The sequence below is a fragment of the Olea europaea genome, unplaced genomic scaffold (assembly GCF_002742605.1).
Source record: "Olea europaea var. sylvestris unplaced genomic scaffold, O_europaea_v1 scaffold806, whole genome shotgun sequence".
In the NCBI taxonomy this organism is placed as follows: Eukaryota; Viridiplantae; Streptophyta; class Magnoliopsida; order Lamiales; family Oleaceae; genus Olea; species Olea europaea.
In genome coordinates, this window is record NW_019266496.1 from 170,441 (window position 1) to 190,017 (window position 19,577).

Here is a 19,577-nt window from a genome sequence, read left to right on the forward strand (position 1 = left end):
GTTTCCCCCCCCCCCCCCCCCCCCCCCCCCCCCCAAATTTAATATTGTGGAAATGTAAACTTAGACAATGTTAGTTACTAATCTTTCCCTATTAAATAAAATTCCACGGCTCCTTAGCCCATTTACAAGTTCAAACTAGTGCTTTAATCCTTCTCACCAGCGTACTTCAGCAGTGAAATCTGCCCAATAATACAGCTATCAAGCTGGCAGTTTAGCGCGCACACGTGCTGATTTAAAAGTAAAATCAAGTCTACCCTGCTAATCTCGTTAATATATTCAGATAAAATCTCAGGAAAAAAAGCCAAAAGTTAGAATATGATAATATAATTAGCTTTTAAGTAGAAAATTTGATGCAGTGTTAGATGATGAGAGATCATTCTATATACATTGGTTTACGATAATTCAGTACATAGAATTGTAAGTAAAACAGGTAGCTATAATAGAACAGATACAGATTAATAGTGAAGGAAGCAGGGTGACATTTAAGAGCCTGCTCATACCCCAGTATCCAGCTATGGTTATTGTAGCATCTGCAATTACTCGAGCCAGAGTCCCGGCTTCTGTTGAAAGCAATCCACCATTATATGTCCCCTTTGAAAGCCGTGATGACATTACTCGGGATAGAAGAGACAGGTTTACGCCTAAGGATACGTTATATGAGGTTTTAACTAAGTTCAGATTTGTATTTACTGAAGGAAAGCAACCAGAAATTACCTTCAAGAACTTCAGCAGATACGAATGTAATTAAAGCCGAACAGACATATTGTGGGACAGAATAAGGGATTATCAGCTGGAAGCTCAGAGCTATTCCCATACATACCATAACTTCCGATGCCAGTAAAACTTGCCTGCATAAAGGTACGGAAAACAGATCAAAAAGGTTGGGTTATTTGAGGTACTTAGCTTATATTTGGGACAAACCTTTCTTTTTTCTGTTTTTTTCATTTGGATTCTCTTAGTAACTTCATCAAGAGAGGCACAATGTATTTACAGAAATGGAAATATACCAGGTGGTCTTCACTCTTGAGCACGTCGACTAGGGATCTTTTTGAGCTTTCTAGGAAAAGGTTCTACTTGCAGGAGAAGCTACATTGGTGATGAAATATTTTGTACAAAATTTTGGCCATTACAAACACAATGGATTGAAATTTTTATCACTAATAATGGGAGCAAAAAGTAGATCAATCAAAAATCCCAATTCTCTTTGAATTAGTAGCCTTTCTTTTCTTTCCTTTCTGTTTGATCTCTGAGATCCCATTGATGAAACCGCGCAGTGATAACATGTAAAAGAAGAATATTGGCTACATGAAAGAGGTTCATTAGGGGAAGGATTTCTTGACATTTTCAATTAGTTTGCAGTGATGTACTGTCATAATTCCTAGCTTATTGTATGTTTGAATGTGTGCTTGGCCCCTAAGATGTTTGTGATAGGGATCGAGAGTCTTGACCGGAGGGGAGAAGTGGGACAAGAATGTGGGCTTCAAAGATCATTAACCAAAATAATAAGAGCTGTAACAATTAATATTTTATTTAAGGTTACCTCTCCTCAAACATGTTGCTGAGGTAGCTTCCTACAAGAATGTTCACTGGAAGCACTGTCAGGCCAAGAAATGCCAGAAAAATGGCCACATTGCTGGTTGACCATATGAAGTAATGGGCCGTGACAACACTTGATTCGGCAAGTAAAACTTCCATAGCATATTTGAGCATAAAGTATATAAGTAGTTGTACCTGGTCGTATTATTGAAGTTAAACAGAATGCCAATCCATAGATGAAACAATTACACGTAACGCATGAGAAAAGTTTCCTTATTTTCATGCCCTGTTGAAATAAAATTAGAAAGAGAAATCATACGAATAATCAGTATCTTTAAGGTTCAATGTAGTCCCCATAAACAAGAAGAATTGGTAAACTGTCAAATAATTTCATGGTTGAGTTTCGTTTCAGAGTGATTTGAGATCACTCTCTCACCCTACCTAATTATTTTAGTAGTTGTTATTAAGTAACCACTCTTTTATCAATATTGAAACCACAAATTCACTAGTCCATTCAATCTTCACAGTTAGATTCCTAGACCTCACATACATTTTTTGAAAACCAGATCTTGAATTGTATTTCACATAGACGATTAAGTTCTCAACCTGCCATCATCATGGTTAAGAAAGGTACAATCTTCGAATGTGAATAATATGATACTTTGTTCTGATGATACGAGGCATTCCATAACATGCATATGTTTTGCAATGAGTGCTGAAGATTTAAATCCAGACCTTTACAGAGGGTGTAAGCAACTTATACGCAGTCACAATTGAAGTGACTGGTTCCTGGATTTCCGTGGAATTTTCTCTGCTAATATCAATTTCTTCATCTTCATTTTCATCATCATCTTCTTCTTCCTGCTTTTCTTTCACGGATGAAAGCAGTGGTTGGATCACATCATTCTGCACAATCCCCACATTCGCTCCTGTAACACAAAATTGAAATAATTATTTATGTACACATTGAAACTAATTATAAGTTTCCAAGAATCATGCAAGTAAAGCTGGCATATCTATTTCAATTGTAGTCCATTTTAGAGTCCAACTGACATACCCGAATTTGTTTTCTGTTGCCCAATATTCACTTCCTTGTCGTGCGAAGGCTCTTTAAATGATATCCACAACCACAGCAGATAGATAAGCCATGCCAGAGCCATAACCCATCCGGGTAAAGTATCTTCATTGAATGTAATCATGAAGATCTTAAAATTAGATTGAAGCAAGCAGGAAAGAGCAGGACCACAGGCCATTCCAAGTGCACTAGCAGTAACAAAACCAGCAGAAGCCTTCATTCGCATCTTAAGAGGAACACAATCACTAATGTAACGTCGATTAACAGCCCTAGCAGAGCCCAATCTGGAATAATTTGAACATAGAAAAGTATATCCAAATCACTTATACAACCCAAAGTTTGAATATTAAATAAAGTTTCTATGAGATTTGATGTAGGTATGCCTACTTGCAAGCAAAAGCATAAAGTGATGCACATAATAGATGAAAAGAGAGAGAGAGACTATGGCTTACCCACAAAATAGACGACCAATTAGAAGCACATATATCGAGTTGAGATCATAAGCCAAAGCGTATAAGGTGTTTCCAACAAGAAGAACAACACTGCTGAATACAAGAGGTTTCATGTATGATTTATTTGACCATGCACTAAAATAAACTGAAGAGAACACCTGAGCAATGGCCATCGACCCAATTACAACCCCACAAACAGTTGCTGCAGCTCCAAGACTTAATGAATAGCTGTCTGCTGTTGGTACAATTATATATGAATTCACCATGTATAAAAATGTATTTGCCAAGTTCAGAAGAAGAGACATAAAATGATATCTGTCATCAACTGCATGCTCTTCTGAAGGAGTTGGTAATTCCTCATGCAGAATAAGTGCATGTTTTCCCAAATACTGGAGGAAGTCTGTTGAATTTGTTAACCGATCAACTGCAGCTTTGACAGACTCGATGATAGGATCCTGCAAGGAGTATAAAGAAAATTTCTACCTCATATCAAGGTTACTTACAGTTAAAAATGTCAGTGTGAGTAACAGATCCTGCAATATTCGATAATACAGACATCATACATGCTCTTAAGTACCAAGATCCAAATTTTTGAGCACAGAATTCAACTCCAAAACTATATATCTAATATCATGATGTCTAAATTTTTACTTGCTCAGCCCTTACAGTTTAGACCTGATAACCCTGAAATAAATTGTTGAAAAACTTCAAGTGCACATAATTGGATAGAAATAGTGCTTAACCTGAGATAAAGCTTGGCCAAATGGTAATCCTGGTTTCATTTTGTTTTACCACTTCTTTAGCAATAGATAAAAGTTTAAAGGAACCATCAAACTGCAGATTCAGACGGAAAAAAGTTTATCCAATGCTTCAAATGTTATTCCTTGTTTCCTGGTAACCATATGTTGAATTTGATCCTTTTAACATTGTATCATATCTTTTAACTGAAACTAGGTAAATTTGATGATAGCATGGGATCTTTACATAGCCCTTTCAGTTGTTTCAGGAGTATAATTACCTCCTCCAAACAATTTGAAGATACTTACACTTACAGATTTACCTGAATGATTTTGAACAGAGTAACAGGTACTTTCAACTTAAATAAAAATAAAGACTTAGTCTGCACGGAATTTAAAGTATTTAGCTGCTCCTCTTGATAAATACAGCTTAGCATATGCATGTTCATCTGAAGTTCTTAAAGCTCCTTCCTGTGCTCATGCTTCATAAGACGTCTGATACCCTACAAGTTCTCGTTTCAGTTTGTCAAGCAAGTTGCATGCAGAATTCACATGACATCTTAAGCTATCTAAAACTAGGAACTAAATAGGAAATATACGAAGAGATCAAGCGTTTGCAATAGGTCTGATTGATTAATGGACATGAGCACGAACTTGGAGAGGCACTGCAGGCTGATCATAAATTGAAATGAAGGTCTCTTGATGATCGTGGAGATCAGCGAGGTTGCGAGATAAAGTTCCAACAACAGCTGAAATTCCCTGCAAGTTATTCATAAAGTTATCAGCTACACTAGATATAGTTATTATACTATTTTAGAACTTCTCAAAGTAGCGTCTATAAGAAAAATGAAAAGCAAATTCAAGTAGTAGGAACTAGCTTATTCAACACTTTGTAGAAAAATTACACTATTCTTTGCCATACCACATGTTTAAACACTTGTCTCAGCTGGGAATAAGGATGATTTGCTCGCGTCTTGACATAGTAGTTAGTGAACTTATAACCAAATCTCTTGTCAAACTTCTTCAATATTTTACGTAGTCCAATGGCATTTAACTCTACAAAAAAGAGAAGCCTTAACATATCCTGCCCCACATTTCTATATGATTCCTGCAATTCAGGTATCTTCATAACATCTGATTGCTGAATAAGACCATTATGTTGTTCCCCAAGATAGGCCAGCCTGCTTGCAAGTCGCCCTTGTTGTTCTAATAGAAATAGGACAATCTTTTCAATCTGAAATTATGGAATAAAGCATAGAACAACTCAGCAATACAAAACAGAGAAATCTCAATGTGAAACTAAACGATAACCCTCTGGAACTAAACTTCGATTAACAGTGGAAAGTAAAGCAAAAAATAAAATCTCACCATGTTTTCATAATGCACAATGAAGAATTTAGGTTTTTGTTTGTCAGATAACTAAAATCAATCGTCACACAATATCTAACTAGTTTGATTACATCATGTCACCCAAGTCCTTGTAATTTTTTTCATGAAATACTTAGCAACCATCATATATTAGCATATAATTTTCATTTATTTTCACCATGAAAAAGGAAAATATTAGCACATAACTTTATTGCATACAAATCGACGAGATTATTTTTTCTTTCTATTCTTTTGGATTTTATTGGGTGACCATTGTAACCGTGTGAAATCAAGCATTGCTGAAATTCAGAGGAGGGCTAATCTGCTTGTGTGGAGTTTCAGTTCTTCACTTCATGCTGAGACAAATAAAAGTCAGACACTGATGAATTAAATGCATCTTAATACCTGCTTATCCAGAATTCTTGAGAAATCCATCAGAACAAAATCACGATCTTGAGGTGAAACTTCAATTTGCCGAACATATTGCTTCACTTTCTTCTTCATTAACTTGTAGTTAATATAGTAGCTGGGAGAAAACCATATCCCAAGTATGTTACTATGCATAATATACTAAGAAAACAGTATCCTAAGTATGTTCAAGAAAACCATGTTTCATGAAGTTCAATGACGACTCTTTTCTCATGGCACGGCAATGGCAATTCCCGGGTACTTTTCGTTGCAAGACATCAACAATTTGCAGACAAGGATATAGATAATCTATTGATTCCCTTTGCTTCTTGTCAATTTATCTCAAACGAATTTTCAAAACTACCTAGGAATCACAAATCCATATCCCTACAAATTTGTACAAAATAGCTGATAGAAGAATTCACATATGATTCATACCCTTGCCACTCTTGAATTTGTAGTTCTTTCAATTTTTTCCCAAAGGCAACCATGCTTCAGCAAAAAATAATAGCCTGCTAACAAGAAATGTAACATAAGAAATCTGCTGTCTAGTTTAATATTAAAATCCATAGAAGAGATTCCTAATATATGTAAACTCTTTGCGTGTCCCATGATTCCTTAACTATCCATTAGAATCAAGAAAAAAATAGAAAAGAATTATTTCAAAATTAAATAAATTTCTAAATTGCATCAGAATATAATCAGAAATTTCCAACATTGGGTATATGATATGACATAAAAATGACTAAGATTTCATGAAATAAATAGCATAAAAAATATGTATATCAATCTTTCATCTCATGCCCTTTATTCACTTCCATGCAATAAAAATGCGGAATTCTACACAAGATTTTACTCCATCTTCTGTTTCCAGAAAGTCTGAATTCACACAATGGAAATTATACGAGACACAGAAACAGAAAATCAACCTCCAAAATCGAAAACTTAACGCTAAATTGCGTTTGAGTGTGCGTTCTGATGACTATAAGTATTGCACATGAAGGTACTACTGAATCTCACTCCTAACATCGTATTTGTTTTGAGATCGACGCATGTCTGGTGACATGTTTTGTAGAATTTGCAAATACTATAATTTATCCACCAATTATTCTATCTATTTATAATTTGGCATTCTTTTTATAATTTATATATCATTTATAAATAATAAAACTTCAGTTTTCAAGTTTCCTTTTCTTCTTCGGAGTTGTCTACAGTTGTTTTCTAATTTCTGTAATTAGATTAACCGGGCCTTGTTTGAACAGAGTATAAATGCATTTTTGAACAGAGTATTAATGCGAAATGTGCAGTTAAAAAATAAGAAAAAATTTTAAATTTACGCGTAATATTATTTTATTTAAGAATGTATTTTTTTCAAAGAGTAGTACTGAAACAAGGGCTAAGTTAATAAAGAATATGTAGCGATAAAATTAAGATAGAATTAATTTGCCTTGTATAAGTTGTTACGGATTGAATTGTTTTATATATCTCAAAATTAATAAAAAGGAATACTAAAGAAGGTTGATTCTAAAATTCTTAGGAAAAGTTTTTTGTTCTCGTCAGGCGTGTGGTTAAGAGTTTTTCCATTTGCACAAACCCCTACAGAATATTCACATATATGCATCCCATGTAATTAAAATATTGTTAGAAAAAAAAGGAATTAATTCCCTAATATCAGAAAATCAGAATAAAAAAAAATATATTGGTTTCCAAAAGTTGCCAACCACATATTTTATTTCTTATCATATTTTGCATGTGATCCATAGGAAATTTTTATGGTGGTGCTATCTTTCTCCCACTACCTCTTTCTTTTCTGGGGAAAAATAATTTACTTGAAGTGGACATTCTACATAAAGAATATTTATTGACTATGACCTCCATTCCATAATTCACCGACTATGTGGGTTCTACTGTGTATATACTTTAATAATTTCCACGTGCAATTAGAAGCAGTTTGGATGAAGATATGCTTTTTGCCGATTAGATTTTGATTAGATGTTTGAACAGCTTAAAGCACCCACTTCTGAAAAACTTGTGTTGGCCGATTAGATTTTGATTAGATGTTTGAACAGCTTAAAGCACCCACTTCTGAAAAACTTGTGTTGGCTCTCGACGTAGGGGAAGAGCCAAGATCCTATTGAGGGGACAAATTGTACATGTATTTATTAAAAAATAAATAAAAAATCAAAGTGTTTACGAGAATTTCAAAAAGTTTCAAAATATATTGCGGTTTAATCGCCAACCCTCTTGGCACTTGCTAGGGGCGACGTTGGAGGACAAAATAAAAAAGAAAATTCAATTCGTGAAAAAATTATTGATTATATTGATACCACGATTTTTATTTTTATTTCATAATTAAATTGTAGTTGAACTTTCCATCTTTGCTCATTTTAGCAATTATTTCCTCAACTTTTTCATCGAATCCTTATTTCTTATCTTTTCTGTTAGCGAGTATGTCTCGTCCTCGATAATGACTTATATCGAAATATTTTATTTTTAACTTTGGAATGAGAAAATTATTTTTTTTCTTACTTTTATTTATTTATTTTGAAAAATATGATGAGAAAATAAGTCGTTTTACGTCATTTCAACGAATTTTTGGATATAAAATTGTTATCAAATACAAAACATATTAATTAATAGAAAGTTTGAGGATAGAAATGAAAGAAAACTGTTAGAGATATAAGTGCTATAATGAGCAAAGATTAAAAATCTTAAATACAATTAAAATGTGTTACCCCGCACACACAAAAAATAAATAAATAAATAACAATAATAAATAAAAATGCCTTAATTAATTACTGGGCCCCTCTCTTCGCCCGTGCCTTTTAGGATTCAGTACCGGGTATGGTTGACAAGAAGTAAGCCGTGAATGTGGGGTTAATTCTTCCATGACCATTGTAACTTACCTTCTTTTTTCTTTTTTCTTTTTTTAATCATGACAATTGTATTTAGTGTTATCATAGTTACTCAAATTGATTTTGATTTACCATAATAATCCAACTTCATATAACGTTTCAATCAAACCACTCGATTATCACCCCAAAAAATACACACACATAATTACTTCTAAAAAAAAAAAAGAAAAGGAAAATGAGAATCAGAAAAAGGAAAGAAAAGACTTGCACACACTAAAAAATTCACACATAATTACTACCACAAAAAAAGAAAAGGAAATTGAGAATCAGAAAAAAAAAAAAAGAAAAAAGTTGAAAAGACTCGCACACACTAAAAAATTCACACATAATTACTTCCACCAAAAAAGAAAAAGAAAAAGAAAAAAGGAAAATGAGAAAAGAAAAGAAAGGACCCGCACAAACTAAAAATTCACACATAATTACTACCACCAAAAAAGAAAAAAGAAAAAAAGGAAAATGAGAATCAGGACAAAAAAAAAAAAGGGAAAGGATAGGAAAGAAACGCGCACCCACAATATGGTAATCATTACAAAAACTTAAAAATATATATATAAAAGCAGAAACAAATTTTTTTCGGTTCAATTTATGTTTACGCAGTAAAATTTTTTCTTGGTTTGGGTTAGTGAATTTTATTTATTTATTTATTTATTGTGTATGTGAAAGTGTTAGTCGTATATTTTGTATGTTAGTAGAAACCAAAAAACAAAAAGAAATTGTTCCATTTTCATATATATATATATATATATATATATATATATATATATATAGTTTCTGATTTTCATTTTTTTTGTTGTAATAAATATTTAAATTTTTTTAGTGAGTGTGCATTTTTTGTTTTTTTTGTTTTTTTTTTTTTTGAGGTAATAACTTGGTGATTTGACTGAAACATTATATACTAATGGATATTTTCTTTAGTTTATTCATTTTTGTTTTCCATCATTTTATCCAAACAAGAAATTTAAGCCCAAATAAAAGGGGACAGGCGGACAGCCACCATAAACACATTCCCAAAGTTAATGTATATATAGAAAATTAAGCAGACTTACAGTATGAGAACACTCTAATTTTGATTGTGGGCCTTTGAATCTTGAAGCAAGAAAACTGCTGTTTGCCTCAGAATCGGAGCCTCAACTGCACGGCTACTTCACCTAACAGTGAACACAGTGTTGTCTGTGAGTGTGTGAGCATGTGAGGGAGCAAGGGCTATATATATAATGAGTGAGAAATGCTTCCATCCAGCCAAGTGATATGAATGTCCTTCTATGAGACCATGACACGTATAATCAACTACATAGGTACCAAATTGCAGCAAAAAGACATCTTCCTAATTATCCTCAACTTGATCCGTTCCTAATGTTCTAAGTGTCGTATTCACTACTTTAGTGGCCTGAATGCGTCCTTGTCTGAGCAATCTCAAAAGCGTGTGACTACATACACAAACTTAGGGCCTGTTTGGGAGTGATTTTTCCTTCCAAAAAATTAATTTTTTGACCGTTATTTCACTATTTCAACTGTCATATTTGACTTCTTCTCTCACATATGGACCTCACTTTTCTCCTAACAATAAAAAAATTAATTCTCAAAATCAATTTCAAACGGGCTCTCAATCTATAAGCACAGACTACATTTTATATTATATTAACCAAAGCAAAGGTGGGTAAAAGTCTGAACTTGTAAATAATTTTATAGGAGGAAGTCATTGTCAATGTGCCTTATGATCTTTCCTAATCTCAACTCGCCCATAATTCTAATTTCAAACGAAAAAGTTACTTTGTGCACATGTATGTAACATGAAGAATTGGAGCAGCATTAGACACTATTAAAAACATGCATTTCTAAACTTTATCTCGGTGAAATAGAATATGACTTAGACTCCACCTTCTACATTTAATTATGAAAAATCGTGTTGGAAGTGTCACGATTTCATTGGCATTGGGTTATAAGCTTATAAAGACCAGTCACGTGCAACTATGCATTAGCTATATAGGTTGTAGCCATTCATTGAATATTTACAATAATTTTGGCACATAGGGTGAGTGAGCAGGGGGTGGGTAATTTTTTTTTAAAAGAAAAAATTCATCGATCCCCTTGCACGTGTGCGTGGCCTGTACAAGCCAGCTCGGTTCGAATCTTTATGTAAGAAAAATGATATAGTAAGTTAAAAATATTTAATGTCTTGCCTGCTTTAATTTGTGTAAGTTACGGAACAATAAACTGCATCATTAAATCATTTTTTATTATAATCGCTTGATCAATCTCCCGTTCGGTCTGCTACAAAATAGATTAAATGCGCGAAAAATCCTTTAAGTTCCGCTTGTATGGAATTCATATCTCCTCTGTCTAGTTGAGAAAGGTGATGTTGTAATAAGTGGCTGGATCACATGTTTTATGGAATAAGTACGTTACTTTAGCATTTTTGATTTTTCCATAAAAGTCTTGTATGAGTTAGGGTTTGTTTATATATATGATATAACCTAATTATTCGCAATAAAATTGTAGCCACTTTGCTCCCGTTGATGTAGGCTAATTATTGAACCACATAAATCTCTGCTTATTTTTTTCCTTCGTTGATTACATATTATTCATCATTTTGTTGTACAAATCACAATAGGAGAAGTGACTTGTGCCACAGTAGTTTATATCAGGAGGCGGAAATTCCTAACACAAGACACCACACGAGTTATATGATAACAAAGCAAGTTGAATTTTAATTATATTGTCTGTGCCTTATGCCAACACCCTCACATTATTTTTGTATGCCTAAGATTACACAGCTATAATGTACTAAATTGCATTCTTAAAATAATTAAGAACTTTTATCAAAAAATCTACATAGGTGCAAAAAAATACTTGATCAACGACTATGTAATGCAGCAACATGGTCGTCATGGACGTGGGCTTATGATCTCTATTCGGGAATGGCTCAATGACACCTTCGTAAGGTGTTTATCAAGTGATACCTAAATGGAGGGAGCTTGGGGTGGATTCTTGGTAATATATGGTGGATTGCTCAACAACCGTCATCTATATATAGTTTTAATGCAAAGTGTTTCTTCTCCCTACATCAGTTAATTTCAAAGTTGGAAGTCTCATGTTCAAGCCGATGGTTTAGCATTTCTATTGAATGCGTGTATAATGTAGGAGCGTGCATGAAATGCTAGTGGACATGTTGTCCTTATTCGAAAATGGCCCAATGGCGCACTCGTAGACGTCCTTTAAAGTGAGGCTCATATGTAGTGGACTTTAGGTGAATTCTCGAGCCTGAATCTAATTGATATACGGTAAATTGCACTTTCTCTATCCATCATTGTTTTTGGGTAACATGACAGAATCTCCCTACATCACTATGATTAGGACCACAACAAATTTACTTAAAAATAACACAAGACTAAATCATATTGGTATTTACTTGATTATATTGGGGTAGAAAGTAGAAACATTCTCGATTGGATTCCATTTATTGCCTAGAAAAAGAGACATCTTTCGATTTACCATGACAATTTCAGATTACAAGTAAAATTCACACACACACAAAAGAACTAAGGGGCCAAAAACAACTTGTGAAAAAAAAAAAAAAAATGTTGAACTCACTACTAAAGTAACTTCCTAGATTTCGTTGGAGATATCTTGAGTACAAGACCGGGAAAAACATCATCATGTTCTTGGATTTGAGGATTATTCTCCAAGATAAACAAGTCGTTGCATTTGTCACTAATTGTATGTAGAGTTTCTCCTTCTCTCACTACATATATTTCATTACACCCTCTACTAACCAGCATCCTCTTGGTCCCACCTCTGTCGCCTCCGACGCCATCGCCACCGGCATATATCGTTGTAACAGAAGTAGATATCATCAGCAGAACGAGCAGAAAAGTACAGTATGGTGAAGCCATGATAAAATTACTATGTGTCTGTGTGTTTTTTCTTTGTGCGAGAGGGAGAGTTTTGTAGAGGATCATGTATTCATGGGTTCAGTTCTTTGGCCACATTTTAGGGACACGGTCGACTGCATGACTATTTATTGTTGTTTCTGGGCCAAATTCTTGAATTCTCCATCTGATTTTGGTAATCTTTTATTCTTATTATAAACTTGGGCAGCTTATTTGATTTTAATTATGTTAAAAGAATTAATCATTACAACTTATAATCGTTTACAATTTATGGTAGTTTAAAAAATAGGTTGAAGAGAAGAATAATTAATTATATTTTATTTACATTTAATCATCAGTTATCAAAAGAAATAGTCGATAATATTGAAAATAATAATCCCAAGGAAATAATTACTTGATTATATTATAATCAATTTTATTTAATAATCAGTTATGATTTTTTGCTTTGAATCATGTGAATTGTGTTAGATATTTTTATCATTTTGCATGTATTTTTTTTTTCTGTTTTGCGAATGATTTGTCGTTCCGACTAATGTTTGTCGCTGCACAATGGGGATCGACCTGTCTGGTCGGATCGCGGGGGTCGTGGGGGCTCGGGGGCAACACCCCCAAAAGAGAATTTTATTTTCAAAAGTTTTTGAATAGGTGTATCTGTTCGTTTTGACAATTATTTTCAATAGATGTGTTCTTCATTTCAAGGGACACACTTATTCAAATGGTTGCCTCAATTTCTATAAATTTTGGGCGAATTCTCTTTGCAAAACACATTAAAAAATATTATTCTCTCTTTTTCGAGTGTATTCTTTTTCGAGTGTATTCTTGGTTTGATCAAATAGTCACAATTTGAATCAAACGCCTCCATTGTATTCTGAGAGAGATTTTCTATCATACCCCAATCGTGATTTCATTGGATAGGGGAGAAACATTTTTCTCAACAAATTGTGTAATCCAAACATTGCCCTACTAGTTGTCCCAATACTGTAATATGCCAGAAAATCGATGCCTACAAGGAAAGAATATTAAAAGTTATAACCACTCAAGAATGTTGCTATAGTACTTTGTTATCGTACTCGTCATATTATTACAATATTTTCGTCTCTCTAATTATGTTGTTCCTTTTGAGCGTGACATGCATTTATTTTGGCGACTAGCTACTAGGCATAAACTGAAAAATTAATCCGTCAATGTTTAATTTTGTTAAAATCATATTTTTAATAAATCTTGAAAAAAATTTAATTAAATATATGGTTAAAAAATTACTAAAGCTGAAGATTCCATAAAATGTATGATAAAATTAATTGTCACATTTGACTTAAAGCCTATTTGAGCCCCATTTAAAGATTAAGAAAGCATTTTGAAATAATATATTGTTAAAAAATAAGAAAATATTTTGTATTTGCATATAATATTATTTTATTAAAAAATGCGTAATTCAAAAGAAGTGAGAGAAAAATATATTTTGAAAATAACTGAGATCAAACAAGGGCTTAGGTTTTTATCAAGTTTTTTAACCAAATCAAGGAAAAAGTTTTTTTGGAAAAGACTTGTTTAGAATTAGCCTCTGTTTGAGCCAAATTATTTGGCCAAAAAAATGAAATATTGTACCGTTATCAATCATTTCCAGCCGCAATTATCGACCTCTTCTTTCACATGTGGGGCTTGACTGAGGCTGCAACGATCACGTTTTTTTATTTTAGTGGAATGGAAAATACGGCTCAAACAAAGGCTTAATGTTTCCCTCTCTTTAAGGTGAATAAGTAGGTTTTTTTTTTTTTTTTTTTTTTTTTTGAGGAATTTGCAGCTGCTACCTTTCGGGTGCGCACTGGGTAAACTGTCAAGGACGTAATAGCCTGCAAACCACGCCAGCCAGGTAAATCACATTAGGCAAGTCCTATGTAATAAGCTCGAACGAAAAAAATGTTGGCAGGGAAAATCAAACTCGTGACCAAAGGTCTCCTCACTCACCTATTCCATCAACTCAACTATCCCATGAAGGACAATAAGTGGGTATTATTACTATGGAATTTGGTGTGTTAAGTCCTAACGGAACAAGAAAAAATCGTTGATGTATCCAATTAAAGTTGGAAACATCGTAAAAGTTTTGGATTACTACTGATTAACCTACTGGACATATTCTTTTAAGTTGGAATAAATATGAGCTGTCCTTCTAGGAAAAGCCTATGCTTTTGCGGCAAAGTCATGAAATTTTCTTGTGAAATTTATTTTATGTGGATGTAAGCTCATTTGTTTGCAATTTTTGTTTTTTTTGAGTCGATAATTAGAAGTAACCCCAATTGAAAATTCAAAGAGAAATTTATGAGATCTTTAACTATTTATACCAATAGATCGAAAGCTGACTATTGAAATTTTGAACTATCTTATACGTAATTTGTGAATTGATGGTCAAGGCCACAAGCAACAAGATTGCTTGAATTATGTAGATAAATCTATAATGCTTGAGAAGTTGTCTTAGCTAAACTTACATGAAAGAAATTAACTACCACCAAGCCTTTTCAAATTCAAATTATTGGATTTTGATGATGAGGTGTGATCTTAATGACAAGGCCGGGGTAGACATCATCTGGATCATGAATATGGGGATTTTTCTCCACTATATAAGGGTCACTACACTTGTGACTTATGCTGTAAAGTGTTTCTCCCTCTCCGACAACATAGATTTCTTCGCAGACATGGTTGAACAGCAACTGCTTCCCTCTCACTGAATCATCATCTAACTCCCAAGACGAAGAAATCGAAAAAAAGAGCAAGATTACAACAATGGATATTGACGTCGAAACAGCCATCAGGCAGCTGAGATAGAGATAGAGAGAGATGGGGGATATATTAATTTAGAGGACTAAACATGTTTAGGAAGGTTCAATGCTGGCAGTTCTTTGAAGGTCACGATATTGCTACGAGCTTACCTCCTTTTTCAGACCAAACTGCCAAAAAATGACTTCCCTAGCATTGTTTGGACTTGATGCCTGTACTGAGTCAGAAAAACATGCACTGTCACATGAAACTCCAGCCAATTTGGTTTTAATTAAAAGTATATAGGAGTCGTGAATCGTCCACGTGGATTGACTCGACACGCAAGACTTTAAAGGAGGTTGGAGGGAATGGTTTGAATGGAAAAACTAAAAATTCCTCTCAACCTGTATGCAACTTTGCTCAACTTTCAATACTTGTCTAAGATAAGATAAGAAAAGGGTTAATTTCAAAAACGGTAACTGAACTTACCAAAAAATTACAAAACGATCACTGAAGTTTAAAACTTTCAGTAATAGTCACTGAACTTTCGGGCGGTTACACTAATGGTCACTTAAGTTTAAAAACTTTCACAAATGGTCACTCAAGTTACCAAAATGATTCTACTTCAAACTTAAGGACCAAAACATGTGACCAAAGAATATTGAGGACCTCATGTGCAAATTTTCGGCCAAGAACCCCCCAAACCCAACGACAATTGATTCCAAATTTTGGTATATCAAAGCTATAATTTCTGCAATTGAGCGGTTACCTAGTGTCTTTTGAACCTGAATGTCAATTCCCCCAAGTTGATTTGTATATTGGGTCGCATTTGAGCCTTCAATTGATGGATGAAATTCATTCCCTTGGGTGCAGATAATCCAGAAATTGGCTCAATTTGATGATTAATTGCACTGATTCATGACCCAGCGTACTACCAACCTGAATTGATGATATTAAGGGCGAATTTGATTATTGGGACAGTGTAGAAACCTCAGTTGAAGGTGGACAAATCGAGCTGCCTTGCGTATAAACTGTCCGGCTTGTTCATCCACTTTGCGCCCAAATTGGCGATGACCCATAGCTGGAATAGGCGCATCATGAAGAGGGGATGCTAGGACAGGTGGTCTGTGATCATGGGAACCACCATCGTCGTAGAAAACGAGTTTGTCGATCGCGAGTTCGCTGTTTCCAAAAAATGCTCTATATTTCGATTTTCTTGGTTGTTGGTTGTTATATGAACATGGTTAGACGCGTCTACATGAGCTTGAGCGATCTATGGGGTGTGATTAACATGGACATCAATGGAGTTGGACAAATTTGGAAGAAAGTCGGGGCAATTTTATATGATTGGGAAATTCATTTTGGTCGAAAATTTGCGCCTGAGGTTCTCAATATTCTTTGTTCACATGTTTTGATCCTTAAGTTTGAAGTAGAATCATTTTGGTAACTTCAGTGACCATTAGTGTAACCGCCCAGAAGTTCAGTGACTGTTACTGAAAGTTTTAAACTTCAATGACCGTTTTGTAATTTTTTGATAAGTTTAGTGATCACTTTTGAAATTAACCCGATTAGAAAATGAAGATGGATACATGAAAATTTGTATAGGAAATACCACCAAAATTGAAAAGTGATTGGAACCACAAATTTTGGTATTTAGATTGTGGATAATAATCTTCTATTATGATTGAGATTATGACTATTGGAGTGTAAGAAAATGTAGAATTTGGAGTTTGGAAAGCAAGATAATTCAATTACAAAATAGTCATGGGAATTCTTCTTTCCAAATAAGAATCGAATTTTTGTTATAGAATGCTGTGAATTCTTTCGAGTGAAGATATGAACGGTTCTTTAAATGTCTGTAGCATACAAATTTTAATGGCCTTGGTAAAGCATATTAAGATTTTTTGTTCCATCTTAAAATGTCAACCATATTATGAGTAGTAGTTCAAACTTTTATAAATAGGTCTATGTTTTCGTCTTTATTCGATATGAGATTTTATTCCTTAACATACCTTTTAAGATGGTGACTTTTTTTAGCATACCATTATTCAAATTGTTGTGCTCATTTTTTAGTTTTAATCGGATCAAATCGATCAGGGAAACTTAATATGTCTTGATAAGATGTTAATATTTAAGTTTTAATATTAAAAGATCGACTTTATTAAAAAGAGTAGTTCAAGTCCTTATAAATTAGTTTATATTTTAATTTTTATTTGACGTGAGATTTTATCATTTAACAAAGCGCGTTGAAAGACTTGAGGATGGACAATATCTAAGCGATCATTTTATTACAAGCGATACAAAAGTAGATTGTTACTGTTATGAAAATGAGCTAAAGCTTGCACAACAAAAATGTCAATACATAAATGAAAGAAAACATAAAGAAAAGAAACAGGAATGCAAAACTTTTTGCCAAGAACGCATGAGTTGCCCAACCTTCAACTACTTTCTTGTTGAAGCTCCTCGTAAAATAGGTTATAGCTGTTGGAAAAAATGGGTTGAATGGCTAACTTTGGCACAAAATTTTAGTGAGACCCGGTTGGCTATTTTGAAAGTTAAAGATTAATTTGTATTCTCTTCCGTGAGAACATTGAAATCATGTATTTACTTGCCAAAAATGATGTTTGGGTGAATGAAAAATTGGAGTTCAAAGAGTACCAATTAAAAGAAGTTTACGTTGTTGAAGGGAAACCATTTAAGGCTTGTCCCACATGGAAAAATTATGAAAACAAATATCACTTTAAATAGGATTGTACTTTGAAATGATGTGATCATGTCTTGCATAGAGACACTCTCTACATGCTGCGCAAGGGGTCAAATCGATCTAAAATAAGCTTCGGACGTAAAAATTGGCCCCTTAGAAGAGCCTACGTTTTGCTAATTTTTTTCTTCCAACTGATCGTTTGAATTCCGCTGAAACTCCAATATTCATTGCGATTATATATGAGTTAATAGTATTCATGGTGTTGAGCGTATATAAGCCACCCAATTTCTAACAATTCTACACAAGAAGCAAAAGAAGAGAAAAACAAACGCTGCATACAGTTTTCTGCATAATTTATAGAACATGGTTTCTCCATATTTTAGTCTGCATATTGCATAGTCACAAGATTGGCGATATTGTTTAGACACAAATTCTGTTCGCTTAAGTAGTATTTGAGGTGCTAAAATTCTACTGTCGATCCGTTGTATCGTGAGAGACAAACGTCCAATTTAATCATCAAGTACCTATGGTGAGGAGGTGCATCTGTTTTAAGAAAACTGTTCAAATAGGCTTCGGTTAAAATATTTCTTGTTTTGGCTAATTAGTTTATTTATTCTGTTTATTAAAAATTAATCAGCTTTATTTAGCCAACTAGATTGCTTTGTTCAGATTAATTTGCTTATTTTATTGCAATCTAATCTGCTTTATTTTGCCAAGTTCATTGTATATACGGTATATGTAAATACGGTATAATGTTGCATATACGTTATGCTGTTGCAAATACGATAAGCCATATATACGGTAAGCGATAAGCTGCATATATGGTAAGTTGTAAATACGAGAAACTACATAAATGGTATGCGTAAATACGATTTGTTGCATATACAGTATGTGTAAATTCGATATTTAAATTGTATATACAGTATGTGTTAATCCGATATTCATTTCCAATCATTCCTCCGGTACATTTAGTCCAACAAATTTAAGACAAAATAAAAAAATAAAAATTGGTCTCTTAAATTATTAATTTTAGAAACTAATTTTTACGTTTGTCTTTCAGAAACGGCAACTGAATCAATAACATGGATGTATTCCAAACTGTTGCTACTGAAAATCAGCTTGTGGGCTCTGTTGTGACTCAAGGGCCAAACTCTATTGTGACTCAGGCTGTGACTAAATTGCCAAATCATGCTGTGGCTCCAACAACTAGTCATGCTGGTACAGTTCCTGTTAATCATTTAGAAAAATCAGAGAATTCAATGTCTTTAATTCCAAGAGGTGGCAGCAGAAAATGCTATTTTACCTGACCACCTTAAATTTTACGAGATTCTTAACTGAAACTGCTCCAAAACTCAATGAGGGTGAGGGAGATGTTCAAGTGAACAGTGCGGTTGATGCTTGGAAATATTCAGATTTTCTATGCCGAAACTATATCATGAATAACTTAACAGACTCGCTATGCAACATGTAAAGTACTTTAAAAACTAGTAAGGAGCTATGGGAGTCACTGAATCAAAAATATAAGACTGGGGATACCGGGGCCAATAAATTTATTGTTAGCTGATTCTTAGATTATAAGATGGTGGACTCCAAAACAGTAATCAATAAAGTACAAGAAATTCAAGTGATTCTTCACGAGATTCATGTCAAAGGGATGATTTTAAGTGAAAAACCTTCCAGGTGGCTGCAATTATTGAAAATTCCCCCCCCCCCCCCCCCCCCCACAAAAAAATCAAAAAAA

General features: G+C 33.8%; 1 protein-coding gene across 4 annotated transcripts; it reads right to left on the reverse strand.

Moving 5' to 3' along the window:
- Window positions 1–306: 306 nt before the first annotated feature.
- Window positions 307–9,746, reverse strand: LOC111391573 (SPX domain-containing membrane protein At4g22990-like). 4 transcript variants are annotated; one of them, XR_002702134.1, is made up of 11 exons: window positions 9,538–9,746; window positions 6,015–6,088; window positions 5,574–5,694; window positions 4,723–5,034; window positions 4,455–4,559; window positions 3,064–3,518; window positions 2,594–2,895; window positions 2,272–2,465; window positions 1,541–1,822; window positions 715–848; window positions 359–641 (listed from the first exon to the last, which is right to left on the reverse strand). XR_002702134.1 is itself a non-coding variant. In XM_023016811.1 (11 exons), the coding sequence occupies exons 2-11, from the start codon at window positions 6,065–6,067 to the stop codon at window positions 403–405; spliced, it is 2,106 nt and encodes a 701-aa protein (XP_022872579.1). In that variant the 5' UTR covers window positions 6,068–6,088; window positions 9,538–9,740; the 3' UTR covers window positions 359–402. The 4 variants fall into 4 exon arrangements, 3 of the variants coding, with proteins under 3 accessions (XP_022872581.1, XP_022872579.1, XP_022872580.1); XM_023016811.1 differs by having other exon boundaries at window positions 1,541–1,731; window positions 9,538–9,740; XM_023016812.1 differs by lacking the exon at window positions 9,538–9,746 and adding an exon at window positions 6,506–6,663 and having other exon boundaries at window positions 1,541–1,731.
- Window positions 9,747–19,577: the final 9,831 nt, after the last annotated feature.